Source organism: Thunnus thynnus, chromosome 1 (genome assembly GCF_963924715.1).
Source record: "Thunnus thynnus chromosome 1, fThuThy2.1, whole genome shotgun sequence".
NCBI lineage: Eukaryota > Metazoa > Chordata > Actinopteri > Scombriformes > Scombridae > Thunnus > Thunnus thynnus.
In genome coordinates this window covers 21,046,733-21,061,477 of record NC_089517.1, presented here as the reverse complement: position 1 = coordinate 21,061,477, position 14,745 = coordinate 21,046,733, and the positions used below count along the sequence as shown (strand labels likewise).

Sequence of the window (14,745 nt, the reverse complement as noted above, 5' to 3'; positions counted from 1 at the left end):
TATACTCTTTATTGTAATAGCATTGTACATGTAATTTATTGATTTGGGTAACTAAAGTTTAAATGATAACACAGATGTTACTAAACAGGTAACAGCTCTTCAGATACTTGGAGGGGAACTGCAGCTCAGATACCATCTGATGAATGGAAGATAGTACAAAGTGTAATTATGAATGTATTTGGAAGTACAGATAAATATAGAGGTGGAAAGTCCTTTACAAGTACTTTTGTAATATATAAGATTTGAATTTCTGTGCACATTAACATTTTTGAGTGCAATCAGTGATTCTACTTTTACTGAAGTACATTTTTGATCATACATTTTTTCACTAACAAGTAATCAATCCCTCGTGCACAAACGCTGATCAACACTTCAGACAGTATAACAGAGTTAAACAGGGACTTGTTCATATGACTCATTCATACTGACATGGTTTAGTAAAGACGTCACAGTGGCTCTTTACAGTTCCAGTAATAAAGTGGTTTTCAGTGTTGGTTGACAAATGAAACTTTTCTCACTTTCCAGGAGTTTGAAGACACGAAAACTGAGTAAACTCAATCCGCTGAGGAAGACTGTGAGTTGTCATTGAAAGCTCCAGGAAAAGCTAATAAATGGACCTTGAATTAAGAGGTTTTGTTTTGTAAGAATACTGTTTCCTCTGTCAAGAATTAACTTTCAAGCTCAGTGCTTCAGTGTTTTATGTAAAGGAGCTAATTTCTTCCTTTACTTAAACACTTTTCTGTACTATTAATGACTTTAATAACAAGTAATCAATTCACAATTCCTTTGTTTTAGGTCTTTTCACTTTTACACACGTGACAACCTTGAATAAATTTCATAGCAGATATGTCACTCTTTGAGTCATTTGATATAAAACAATAAAGATGTAAAACTATGACATAGTCTGTACATGAATAATATATTTTTTTGCTGTAAAATATGTAAAGATTAAGTTGAATCATTTCTCTTAACATACCGACTTTGACACCATCAGTGACAACATTCATTTGTTTGTCATATTCATGTTTTCTGTGTATTAATAACTTTAATAGCAGATCACTCTACAGTCGTGGTTTCTGTATATGTGAACACATTTTGTAACAGTGAGTTCAGTGCTGGTGAGAACTGGCTGCTCCACCAGGAACCTTTCACTTTCCTTTATCAATACAAGTGTATTGATGAGAGCAGATCCCTCAATATCACAGACCAACTGCACACCAAATGGTGTCTATAGACTGAAAAAAAAATGTTAATGGAAATGAGTTTGTCCTTTAAATCTGGGGGTCTGCAATTACAAGGAAGCATTGATAAGAGCGGGACAGCTGCTGTGTCAATGTCGATATTGATCCGATGTCCATCACTTATGGTGGACGGAGATCAAACCCCCTTCCTCCCACGGTCCTCCTCCTCCTACTCCCTCCTTCTGTGAGCTTTTATTCAGCAGCAGCACCGAAGCCCAGCTGTGATGTCTGATCAATCAGAAATGAAAAAAAACAACAGAAAGTGCTGATTCAGTCAAGAAAAACTTAACTCTTATAATCGCAACACAGAAATATTACTGATGTTCATTTAATATTTCGCTGTTGCTGAAATGATTGAATGAATTTATGTGTTTTAGACCACATTTCTCTAGAATTGGATCTCAAAGGTTCAAATATGTTTCTCTAAAACAAATTCAGGAAAAAGGTGATTAAAAAGGGGAAGAAATCATTGTCATCATCACAATTTCTTCATGTTTTTTTAATCTCTAGATAACCTGAACTGGTTTCACCAACAGATAATTTGGTTTAATTTCAGTTATAACTTTAATAAGATAACAAGTTACCTCATCATTTCAAAAACATACCAGTTCCAAGTATCTTCTGAAATTCAATTTATGATTTTAAGGTGTTTGTTAGATTTAGACTGAACTCACATGTGTTGAATTATCTGAGAAGTGTGAGAATGTGCAAAAACCTCCAGTTACAGTCAGATTATTAAAATATCTATATAATATCTAATCTCTTCTAAAACGATGCTACTACAGTGACTTCTTCTGCCATTGCCACCTTTAACACACACATCTAAAAATCTTTTGGCCAGTTGTGTTTCCTGTAAAAGTACATGTGTTGTGTTACATAACCAAATAACTGACCGCAGCCTCAGCAGGAGTTTCAGGCTCCTCGCTTACATAATGTGGGAAAGTGTGCCGGGCCTCATTCATGGTCAGCACGGCTCTCCCCAGGGTGTTTAATTAATCAAGAATTCAGTTTTGGCACCTGCCAATATGGCACAGTTTGTGGGTGGAATGATGGCCAGCCTGCATGTGAACTCGGGTCAAGCTCCGAGGCCAGATCAATGGAGTAAAAGTCATTATCAGGTTATGAATGTTGGTAAGGTTGTGGGTACAGGGGGAGCCGGTTTTCCAGAGTCCTGCTCCTATTGGCTGAGGCCGGGGTCTTCCTGCCTCCTCTCATGCCCATCCCCGCTGACCCCAGCAGTGTCCAAAAGGCCGGCCTGAATCGTGTGTGACCTTTCCACTGACCCCTGCGGAGGGGAAAGGGGGGGAGTTTTAGTGCCACATAAGGGGGGTTGTGGAGAAATTAGGACTGTGGCTCTTCAGCTGAACCTTACAAAAGGCTCCGAGCACAGAGACGTCAATGAGTCCTCTCTGTAGAGTGACCGAGCAGCACGGCTCTGCTCTTGTTAACAAAGCTGTGCTGCAGGTCAACAAGCACACGGCAAAGATCACAGATTCATATTTGACCGCAGCTACATGAAGGAAATCAAATTAACTTGAGATAAACAGCTCTGTTGTGCAGTGAAATGTTATTTAACGTTAATTCCACAATCAAACCCACAAAAAGTAAATGACAGCTGGACATTAAAAAAGTAGAATTTAAAGTGAAAAATCAATGTTCCTCTGCCAATATGACTTAAATCAAACCAGTTTTGTTCCTGAGTTGTAAAAGTTGGATGGTGGCCATCAGGGAGTATTTAATGTGGTTTGTCTCCCCCAGCTGGAACAATTCAGTACTACAAAAAACCTGCATCTGTACAAGCCACAAAAATATACTTCGAACATCGTGTGCCACCAAAACAGCAAAATAATACATGTTTGGATTAAGAAGAATTTAAAGGGTATTCTGGAAAAAATGGAAGCAAAATCTCAGTATATACTATCAAAATAAACAATATTCATTATATAAAATCCTGAAATGTTCAGTTGAAATACCTTCAGAAAAACTACAGTTTCTCTCCTTTGATGAAAACTGAAGATGAACAAAATATTTACTTCTTCTAATCTGTCCTCCTACATCACACCTACTTTAATATTCTCATAATAACCTCAGTATTACAGTAGTGATGTCATCACAGTTCATGACCTCTGAGTGACCTTTATATGAAATACAGTTTATTGTGTTTGTACATTTCCACACTGAAATAAATCTCAGTTTCACTGAGGAAGAGAGAAGAGAAGCGTTTGATATATTTGGGTTGTTTTGTTAAAACTTTAACTGAAACAGTTAATGAGTGTTTATCAGCAGGATTTTTAAAAACTTGTCCGTGTGTTTATCTTGCGTTGCCTCTGCTGCTGTAACGGTGTCGTTACAGGTGTCTCGAAACAGTCGATCAGACGGCTGCAGCTGATTCAGAACGATGCTGCTCGAGTCCTCACAAAGATCAGGAAAGTGGATCACATCACTCCAGTTCTCAGACCTTTATACTGGTTTCCTGTCTTTCAAAGAATTTATTAGGGCCCGAGCACCGACAGTGTGAAGGCCCTATTGTAATTCAAGGAATTTTGCTCTATTATTATTGTTTTTCTTCCGAAACAAACACATTTTTGAGGGCCTAAACGTGCACGAAAAGTTGTTCAGCTTTGCACATACATCACAAATGGCTCTACAGCGCCCCCCATAATATTTCAACCATGCAGCCCCTGCGCCTCGTTAAACCCACATGTACGAAAATCGGTACACACATGCATCATGCCAGGATGCACAAAAAAGTCTCTTGGACCCATAGTTTAAACCCAACAAGAAGTCGGCCATTTTGAAATTAGTGCTAAATTTTAGCGATTTCGCATACCCTGTATTTTAACGAACTCCTCCTACAGAGTTCATCATAAAGACTTCAAAATCAGTGTGTGTCATCTAGACTAGTTTGTGATGAAAAGTTATAAAAAGATTTAGTTAACGTTGAAGCGTGTGGCTGTAGCGTGGCGTTGAGTTTTGTGGTTCGCCATTACAGAGGAAATTGCTGTAACTTTAGTGTACATGGTTGGATCTGCCTGAAACTTCACATTTGATAACAGTCCCGGTCTGAACACGTCTACATGACAATATTCAGTCAGTGATGCAAACTGGCTGCATAGCGCCCCCTACGAAATTTCAAGGAAGCAGCCCCAGCAGCAGGCAAAATAGTGGACAAAGTAAGTGATGTTTATCTCTTTCTTACACTGTCTGAAAACAGCCCAGGTCTGGAGACATCTACATGCCCGTGACAGAAGCCCTTCGACTGCGCCGTGCCCCGACGTGGGCAAAGGTGCGAGGGCCCGATCATCGCTGCTTGCAGCTTTAATTTTAAAATACTGCTGTTGGTTTATAAAGCTCTGAGTAGTTTAAGGCCAGGCCAGATCTGCTGCTACGTTATGAACCAACCAGACCTCTCAGGTGGTCTGGGACAGGTCTGCTTTCTGTCCTAAGAGTCAAAACTAAAGATGTAGAAACAACGTTCAGTTTTTATGCTCCACATATCTGGAACAAACACCCAGAAAACTGCAGGTCTGCTGCAACTCTTCAGTTCTTTTAAATCACAGCTGAAGACTTTTTGCTGCTGTCTTTGATTAAATTAAATTTTGGATTATATCTCACACTCTGAAGCTGCAGTTTGTCAGTTTTATCACATCAGCACTCAGTGTGTTGTGTTAAAAACTCTGCAGCCCTGCTGTCAATGTGGTAGAAGTGTGAATAGTAAAGAGTAAAGTCTAAGTGTACAAAAACAAACAAACAAAAAAGAAATCCTTAAAAGTGAAGTGAATGCATTAAAAGTTGTGGTTACTGTATCTTCAGTCATTCGAACACAGTTCAATGGAGAAACTAATAAGAATGTCATGCTGAATGCAAAAAAACATGCACGTAATAAAAAACTGGATGCAACAACAACAAAATAAGAAGCAAAAGTTAAGGATGACGACACTAAATAGTTGTTTTTAGATTTCTTTATTTTTCAAATATATTTTTATTTAATTTGGTGTGCTATAGGTCAAATCAAAATTGGGATTTAAGAGCTACAATTCATTCCAGCCTTTAAACTGTTGTATATACACATGTTGCATGTATGTTTTTGTTGTAATGCACTTATAGGTGTCACAATTAAAATTTTACAATAACAAAATTTGATATATCGGAAATTAAGTGTTGATGTATTAATTATTCTTCAATAGACAATGATACATATATAACAGTACTTCCATTTGGAGATTAGAACATCAATAAACACAATCAAAGGCTACAATACATTACAAAGGCCTCGATATTCAGTTTTAAATATAAGTGAAAGAAGAGAATGTGCTTATTTTCAGCGATGTTCACATGTAAACATTTAAAAACACATGTGCACTTGAAGCATAGGATAATTTTCTCAAAGAGCGATTTAAGCAGTCTGCAGGTGACAGATCGGCAAAAGATTCAGACAGTTCAGAAGTAAGACTTGTCAATATCAACAAAGTGCTTCACTTTATAAAAGCATAAGTATAAAACTGTGTTGTCAGAGACAAGAACCGGCCCACAACATCTTCCTTTGTCAACAACCTGTAAACATGGCAGGTAGTGTAAACACATGTTTCACCATTCAGAAAAGAATAAATGGTTAAAAATCTACTGCTTGAGTACAGTTACTTTCCAACAAAAAAAAGGTATTACAAGTGATTACTCAGTTTGAAAACAGAGAATAATCTGTACACAATTTCGACAACCAACAAAAAACAAATTTTAAAGTTGCACTCTTAAAAATAGAGCACTGTCCTGCAATTAGACACCCATGATGAGTAGAAGAAAACAAAATGATATCACTCATTGACAAAAGGCAACGATTCATAATATTTCACATACTGTATGCAAACTGAATGATTCTGTACGCTACCGGCCAGAAGATATAATGTGTATATACATTTATTCCTTCCTCTGATACGTATACAGCTGATATTAAACTTGAGTACGAGTGGCTACTGATCATAAATGCAACACAAAAAGGATGTAGAGGTGCACCAATAACCTTTTTTTTTTCAGATTTAAAAACTGAGTTAACAGCTTTAACAATAAATGCTTCATCATTTCGTAGAAGGCAAAGTTTTATTTGTATGTACATTATATTTATGTAAGAACTGAGAAACTCTCATCTTATGTCTCTCTATATATTTACATAATTATGCATAGTATTTTAGCACAATCTAACACTGCATGTAGTCTTTGCATCTGTGGACTACACAGATGTGAACTATTAATTAGTTTAGCCTTTTACTGGTCCTGGTTTTGGTACATCACTACTATAATGATTAATTAATACATTGATACACTTGGTTTAAGTGTAGTCGCTCAAACTTGTATATTTTCTGCTACTAATGCTTTTGAGGTGCATATATTTAGGATTTCTTGCATCAGTGTTTCTAATATACTGGAATGAAACATGTAAAATTATGTATAAAACTTAAATAATAGAAAAATTTGGGAGGAGAAAATACCTTCCCATCAGTTTAATTTAGGTTGAATTGCCAATTTTGTCATTTATGTTTTGCTGTTTACTTCATATACACACACATATCTGTTGCCTTCATCTATTGATTCTCAAACCTCTGGATGACATTTACTTATAAAATTATTCCAACTGGATTAATATCATGTTTAAAAGTATTTTGGACTTGTTCACTTTACTTTAACTTTCAAGTTGAATTGAACTGGACAGGGGAAGAAGGTTGATTGCCACTTAATTTCACATAATTAATATTATTTGAATTGCTAAAAAACAGAGATGTGGGCAGTGATTCAAATCAACCGTAGTGTGCTATGACCGATGGTTCGCTTTTTACATCACTTACAAGCAGTGACAGGAAAAGTTCATGGATTTCCAAAGAAAAGCAACATGACTCATTTCCCACTAACATCAAGATAAAGTCTCACAAGTACTTGATGTGAGAAGCTTCTGAGGCAATTCAGCCCAAATGAAACAAATGTTCTTTAACGTTAGATGTTTTTGTTATTTATAACTTTCACATAAATGTCTGTAATATTGTAATTTCACAGAATTGAGTTCTATAAATATTCAGCATTTTAGCAGAACAAATAAGAGTGAATACACTTTTGAACGACTTACAATAAAGAATCAAATAAGAAGAGAAGCTGATTTGTAAACTTTAGATCACGCGGAGTGATTAAACACCTCTGTCACTCCAGATTTAACGTCCTTTGTCCATGTGTAACCCACGACAGGACCAAAGTGAAGGTTGTGTGACTGTCCTTCATCTGTCACACAGCTGGCAGGTTAAGACCCGAGTCTGACGCACAGCTTTTTTCCTCTCAATCAACTTCACCACATACATCATGTTGCTTGGCTTTACTCCGATGGCAGTAATGATAAATCAGATCATTTACTGCAGAAGCTTTAATCCACCCCGTCGAAGCCTTGCGCATTCTCAATGGCGATGTGAAGTTTCTCCCTCAGTTCTTCGAAGGACTCATAAGGAGGAAGGTCCAGTCGGTTGAAGCTTTAAGGAGGTGAAAGTAAAGGGTGAATCAAGGTTAAAAAAATTTTAAAAAATCACATCTAAGCAGGAGTCGTAAACTTAAGCAGGAATCTTAATCATCTTTTGACTTTTAGTGATTCATCTTTCTTAAATATTGGGATGTGACATTAGGCCTCATGTAAGAACATGTTTGTATTCTCCTAAAACTCTTTTTCAAAACTTTTTTTTTTCTTGCACATACAAGTGTTCCAAGTCGGATTCAGAAAACTCTCTTAACTGCCTGAACTTGTCCTAAATTGCTTGTTTCAGCCTGATGAATGTCACCTGTTGATGAGGAGGTGCGCGTTCCTGAGATCCGATCATTAGCATAATCAACGGCCCCTAAAATTGCCATATAAGGCTCAATGTTCTGCTTCATTTGTGGGAGTTTCATTCTCAAAAATGTTACCAATGAGTAAAAACAACAATTTCACCCTGCAGAGCTTCAAATAGGAACCCAGCTGCCAACAACATGTCAGATCAGCACTGTACTGTGACAGAAATAAAGCAGAAAAGTTTTGATGTAAAATTAAATGCTTAAAGTGTCTTTCTAAGGCAAAGTGGTGATGGGAGGCGGTCAATCGATGGAACACTTCAGATATTAGACAAGATAATATTATAGCCTACAGCAGGTGACACCAACAGTGTGCAACAGAAGATGTCACTGGACAAAGACAGTGAGAGAGAAGTTTTGTGGCAACTATTGTCATGTAGAAGTTGCTGTGCAAAAATATGCTAATAAAAAATAAAAATGTAAGAAAAACTAAGTAAATTGGCAGCCAGGACCATAATGAACAAAATGGACAGAATATTAATTTTGCATTAAGTTTGTTTAAGTTATTTATCTTATTTTAGTTGATTTCAGTTTCATATTTAAATTCAGAATTCAGATTAAGATGTTATGATTCTAAGTCAAACAAGTGTTTCTCCCTTTGTGAAGATGGCAGACTGTCTGGACCACTTCGCTTGTATGCAAGTACCTAAAAACTAATGAATGCCATACATTTTCTTAACTCACTCGTACCACGTACTCGTGAGACAGATAAATGTCTTCATGTCCACTAGAGGGCTTCAACCCACTGTTATTATCTCAGAGAGCATGTAACCGTGTCTGAGTAAGGTGGTGATCTTAGCCAAATTAACATGATAAAATTAGCAAAGGTTCCACAGAGCTGTAATAAAAGCAAAGAAAATGTCTCACTGCAAAACATAAGAAACCAATCAGCAGATTTTTTTCCCCCCTCAATCTATTTTAGCCTTTAAATGTCAGCACACACTGAATATTGCAACACAGGTCATAGTGGTCTAAATCACTTCACTAATAACTGTGATAGATATTAAGAAAAGTGCTCACCATGTGTGGGCTCGCGGCAGTTTATCACGTGTTCCCCACTGCTCGATGGTGAACAGCTGCGGCCCGTTAGACCCTGGAAAATAAGACCATCAAACATCAGACAAACATGTAGAACTTCAATTAAACCAACTGTCTAATGAAGACAGGTGTATCAAAGAGTAAGCTGAAAATAATTATAAGCACTGCATGAAGAACTTATCAGCCATAACAATAAACGCAAACCACACACAGCGTCCTTCAAAATTCCGTTTTATCTCACCGTAGAGTTCCGCGAAGCCGTTCATCGGGACCCTGGATGTGCCCGTCACAAACTGTAAAAGCCGGATTCTCTTTTCTGCATCCATCAGCAGCACCGTCTATAAGAACACAAACAGAGTAAACAACTAATACAAAGCTCCTCTTAATGCAGAACAAAACACGTTGCGCCACAGCTCAGCTTATTGGCTCCAGGCATGGAAAGTCGACTTACTTTCCAAAACCACTGGATAACTACGTGGTTGGAGCAGTAGCTGTTTTTGTACTTTGTGTTCTCTCTCCAGTCGTTCACATCCACGTCTCCCAGACCACACATGAGCAGCTGGTGAGGAAAAGAAGGCAGGTAGGCAGATTATTATTCATCTTTCTGGGAAGAATATGACAGATTTCGGGACTTTGGACGGACTGAAAACTCACCTCAAGCTCATTCTCATCAAAGATCTTGATCAGATCTTGTGGTATCAACTCAAAGAATCCCTAAAACATAAAAATATATCAGATTTTCATTCATACTTTAAATGGTTTAATTGTGGTACTGATGCATCAAAGACAGTTGTTACCTCCTTGAAGGCAGTCATCTGTTTCTGTATCCTGTTCACAAACCGCCACTGCATCACCAGACTGTCGAGCACAAAACAGCAGATTAGCATCAAATAATTTAACAATTTAAAAGATGCTAAAAGGAGATTTTAGTTTGAGAAAAGTGCTTTTTTTCCTTACTGGATGTATTCCTTCTTGTTTTCGTTAGTGACAACAATCTCTGCACCTCCCGGCTTCAGCTCATGTTGGTGAGTCTGAATAAGAATTATGGCAAATGTAACGTGATTTACACAGAAAACCAATTATCATGAACTTAAAGGTGTCAAAGCAAAGAAAACATATTGAACAAACCTGTCCAAACAGCTCTTCATCGATGGTGAACCTCAAATCCAAGTCTGTTGGGTCGTTCTCCAAAATCCACATCAACGAGTTGAAATATTCACTGTCCTGAAAAAACAACAAACGCATTCAACAAAGTGAACATGTTCCAGATTACCTGTAATATGAAGATCCTGATTCAAGGTGTTATATTTTGGAATAATGCAACACTTACGACAGACTCCATGTCCTGGAGAGTGATCGGCTTCTGCAGCATCATCTTGTAGAAAGGCCGAATGAAGAAAGCTTTGAAGAACAAGCAAAGATGTCAGAACCTATAAAATCCCTCAGTTTGATCCAATCCTTTTTCTGTTGCTGCTACTTTTTCAAACATATTTTCATGATGCATACTATCAAGGAGCACTCACCATCGAGCAGTTTGCCGTGATACACGGCCATGCCTGCCACACGGCCGATGAACTTGAAGTAGGACAGGTGGTCCTCATTACATAAACCTGAGTTAGGGTTAATCTGCAGAGTGTAGTTGTCCCTGAAAGACAGATCAGATCATAAATAAGGTGAAGAGATCCTTAAATTAGCCTGTTGCTGCCTAAAGATAATCACAGCTCTTTTATGTGTTTTTATATTACCAGTTATAGGAAAACATGTCTGTGGTTGTAAAATTTAATTACAAATAAATGTTTTGAAGTCTGTATTTTCATTGATAATCATCTCCTGTTGTGTAAGTAGCATAAACTGCTCCACAGGGAACCAGATCCCAACTCATTTTTCCAGACTGCTCTTGTTGATTTTAACAGTGTAAACAAAATTGAATCTTCCCAACAACAAAAATCATATGGACTCTGCAAATAATAAGCAGTAATATTTTATATAGTTATATTTTTGTATATTTCAGGAGTCCTGAATGTATTTTTACTGTTCTGTAGGATAAATCAGGGCACATGTACATTTTCTAAATCTGTCAAAAAAAGAGGAAGTAGAACACCTGTGTGAAACAAGACTGTTGTGGATATCTATACTCATTTACACACGCTTCCGATCTCTTCTCCTCTGTTTGCAAACAGTGTTTGGACTCACGTGGCAGAATACTCGAACAGCCCGTAGTACGGGTTAAACATCTCCTTGGACATGAGGAAGAACCACTCCCGGGCCACGCCTCCGTAGTCCAATCCTTTCTCTCCCTCAAACTCCACCCACAGTCGTGCCTTCAGCAGGTCAGCTCTCTTAACTGAGAGGATGCGTCGGTACGAGTCCTCCAGCACCGCGTTTCGTCTCAGCTTCATCTCAAAACGGTTTGGGATGTCAGCCTGTGTTCGAAATACAAGAAGAAAGTTTATAATCACCTCCAGATGAAATGAACACGGCGTATTTGAAACAGATACTGATATTAAGAGAAAAGACAGCGCTTGTCCTCATTAGAATAGTTTTATTAAGTATTTTGAAAGTCAGTGGTAGCGATTGTTATCCTTTGAAGACACTCACCGGTTTCTTCAGCTTCTTGCGGAAGTAGTCATACTTCTGTTTATAATCTCTGGAATAAGGCACTGCCTATAAAATATAAATAAATATAAAAAGGACAGTGTTCAGTAACAAATCAATCATAACCTTATGACCTACATTGTAGTCAATAATACATATTTACAGGAAACCTGTGAGCTATAAATAGAGATTTTATTGTATGTTAATATCATATTACAGAAGAATAATATATCAAATACAATCTATACTCACTGGTCCAGTTATGGCTGAGTTCTGTAATCTGGGATCATCCCATTGTGTGGTCCTGGTGTCTATGAAATACAATGTGACATAAGCCATGAATTCATGAAGAAATCCATATAATCCATTATCACACATGTGTTTTTAGTGTTAGATGTCATACGCACTGTGATCTATGTAGAATATCCTCCCATCAGAGTGGATTCTCTCCTCCCAACCAGGCTGTGGAAAACGAAACAGCTCTCATATTTCACTTCAACACAGAACAATTAAAGCACCATCTATCATTTTAGCCTGAGCTCTAAAGCTTAATGTTAATAAATGCCTTTCAATTGATTTGTTCACTGATTTTCTGTAACTGATGAACTTACGGGCAGCGGGCCGAGATCAGATGGGTCAAGTGAGGGTCTCCTCCTCATATGCACAGGAATCTTTAGTCTGGGATCTTCCTGCTCAGAGGCAAACAAACAGGATGAGTTTCACTCAAACAGGAAATGTTTACATGAGAAATGGTAGCAGAGGTACTACAGGCTGCTAAAGAGTCTATTTTTCATTGAAAATTATCAACAAAATTGTCCAGTGAAATATTTAGATTACAGGATGTGCTTTATACTCAATATAGCGATTTTAAAAAAAAAAATTCTAAAATACTGGAGACAATCATTCTATTATTCAAGAGGTTAATGGAAATTAGTTTTCATGGACTCCATGTTTATATTTTTATGCAGCCTAGGACGGACCATGGAGAAAAAAATAATGAATTTGTGATCTCTATTTAATATTTTGTGTGCTCAATTTAGTAATATGTACCCTCTATTTAACCCTCATGCCATTCTCTTGTCCTGCGTACACCCTCACTAGGGATCACTTGGATTTAATAAAGTTTTATATTGACTTGTTATATTATTTTGGCTTGTAGGCACAATACTGTGTTATCTCTGAGATCCCTGAAATGTTATTAACGGGATAACAGACTTTTTCATCACAAAACTTTCATCCTCCTATGGATGCTGGAATCAAGAGCACAAACTAGTTTTTTTCCCTCCTTGGCCTCCATACAGTTTTAAAAATTCTACCGCTTTTTTATTTAGCTAAGAGGTGTGTTTAACTGCTATGGTCCACTTCACACATTGCTGCCATCATGCCACTGGAGAGACTGACTGAACCAAAAATTGGACAGGTTCTGGAGGATCTGGGAACCATTACATTTATTTTTTCAGGTACTGTAAATTGACCCCTTTTTTCCTTTGCTCTTCCCTTTTTTGTTGTGGTTAGGCAGCCTTTTTGGGTGAGTTGGGTGTAGGTTCAGTTCTTTATCCTGTTCTGTATAGTGATTATAAATAGATTTATAAAATTATAATGTGTGTCCTTTCTTGTTGTGGAAAACTAATGACTAGCTTTGCATTTCTGGAGAGAAACTGGAGGTCCACTGACACCCTTGAAGCCTCTAGTGGCTATTTGAGGAACGTCATCCCTTAGAGGTACAGTAAAGGTCCACCTTAAGACCTTCTCTGCTACTTTCTCACCCAGGTAGTTGTCTTAGTGTTGTGGTCGATGAAAAAAGGTCTTCCATTGGGAGCACTGCGGACCTCCCAACCAGCCGGCAAGAAGCCAGATTCATATGTGGCCTCCTGGCTTGGGGTGTGCAGAGGAGACTCGTCGGGGGACACAGGTGGTAGGGATGGTGAGGGGCTCTGGGATAAACCAGCACTACTCTGTTCTGCTGCTGCTGCTGTTGTTGCTGCTGCTGTTGTTGCTGCTGCTGATGTTGCTGCTGCTGCCTCTGAGGTTCTCTGTTCGACAAAACAAAATATAAAGAAGGTATTGGTGTGAGACCACTGATTAAATATAAAATATAACTAGGTTTCACATTCATAATAGAAAGGTAGGATGGAAAACTGAAAAGATCTGTTTAAAAATGGCCATGTAGTGGCCTGTATACATACTTATACGCCCTAATAATTTCAATACATAATCCCACTGTGTACCTGAACGAGGGGTCGTGTCCATGTTGTGGTTCGGCTGTTGTGATTGACATAGTAGCGTCTTCCTTTACTGTCCCGCTTCTCCTCCCAGCCTGAAGGCAGCCCAGTTGAGGTTGGAAGCAGCTATTGAATGCCATAAAAATAAAATACAGCGATCCATACTGAAAACACTGAACTCATTAAGTAATACAATATCCAACAAAGGAATATATAACTGACAGACACCGTGATGAAGTAGATAACTGTGAATCACTGACAGCTGTGCACTTAAACAGCAACATATTGATGTGAGGAAGGGCCGGTAAAACCTAAGAGGGAGTGATTTCAACAGAAAGCAAAACACTCACCACTGGATTAACAGGATGTTCCTCTCCTGTTGAAGTCTGGGCACTTCCTCTGAGACTGGAATGACTTGAATTAGCGTGATCCTGCAGCCGAGGGGAAGGATGTCAAACACTGATCACTTGGACATTAATGTGTATATATTTTCCACTTCTCCCTCTCTCACTGAAAGCTCATGGTTCATATTAATCTCATTAAGAGTCTCCCTAGCTTGTACTCTCTGTAACAAGAACCTCGTGTTGCACAAAAACATGACTCACCGTCTGGGAGGTGCGCTGCTCGCCAGCTGTGGCCCCTGTAATGTGAATGCTTCTCAGGTCATCACAGAACGAGTGGAACTCCGCAGGCGTGTGAGGTGGAGGTGTTGTGAGCTGGTTGTTGCTGTGGTATAAGGTGGAATCGTCCTCTGTAATAATCTCCCAGCTCTAGAAGATAAAATAGAGGAGACT

General features: G+C 38.2%; 1 protein-coding gene across 3 annotated transcripts in view; it reads right to left on the bottom strand.

Annotated features, from left to right (window-relative positions):
• Positions 1-5,188: 5,188 nt before the first annotated feature.
• nedd4a (NEDD4 E3 ubiquitin protein ligase a) overlaps positions 5,189-14,745 on the bottom strand; it is a 28,946-nt gene continuing 19,389 nt past the window's right edge. For 2 of the 3 annotated variants that reach the window (XM_067590104.1, XM_067590092.1), the window contains 19 exons: positions 14,557-14,721; positions 14,302-14,382; positions 13,958-14,077; positions 13,496-13,762; positions 12,341-12,418; positions 12,137-12,191; positions 11,982-12,040; positions 11,733-11,798; positions 11,328-11,557; positions 10,658-10,779; positions 10,465-10,535; positions 10,263-10,358; positions 10,092-10,165; positions 9,932-9,992; positions 9,789-9,848; positions 9,586-9,693; positions 9,376-9,472; positions 9,117-9,189; positions 5,189-7,744 (listed from right to left, as the gene is read on the bottom strand). In XM_067590104.1, coding sequence (XP_067446205.1) covers positions 7,642-7,744; positions 9,117-9,189; positions 9,376-9,472; positions 9,586-9,693; positions 9,789-9,848; positions 9,932-9,992; positions 10,092-10,165; positions 10,263-10,358; positions 10,465-10,535; positions 10,658-10,779; positions 11,328-11,557; positions 11,733-11,798; positions 11,982-12,040; positions 12,137-12,191; positions 12,341-12,418; positions 13,496-13,762; positions 13,958-14,077; positions 14,302-14,382; positions 14,557-14,721 — 1,986 coding nt within the window. In that variant the 3' untranslated portion in view covers positions 5,189-7,641. Of the gene's footprint in view, positions 7,745-9,116; positions 9,190-9,375; positions 9,473-9,585; positions 9,694-9,788; positions 9,849-9,931; positions 9,993-10,091; positions 10,166-10,262; positions 10,359-10,464; positions 10,536-10,657; positions 10,780-11,327; positions 11,558-11,732; positions 11,799-11,981; positions 12,041-12,136; positions 12,192-12,340; positions 12,419-13,495; positions 13,763-13,950; positions 14,078-14,301; positions 14,383-14,556; positions 14,722-14,745 lie in introns of all 3 variants that reach the window. The other variant, XM_067590096.1, reaches the window with a different exon arrangement.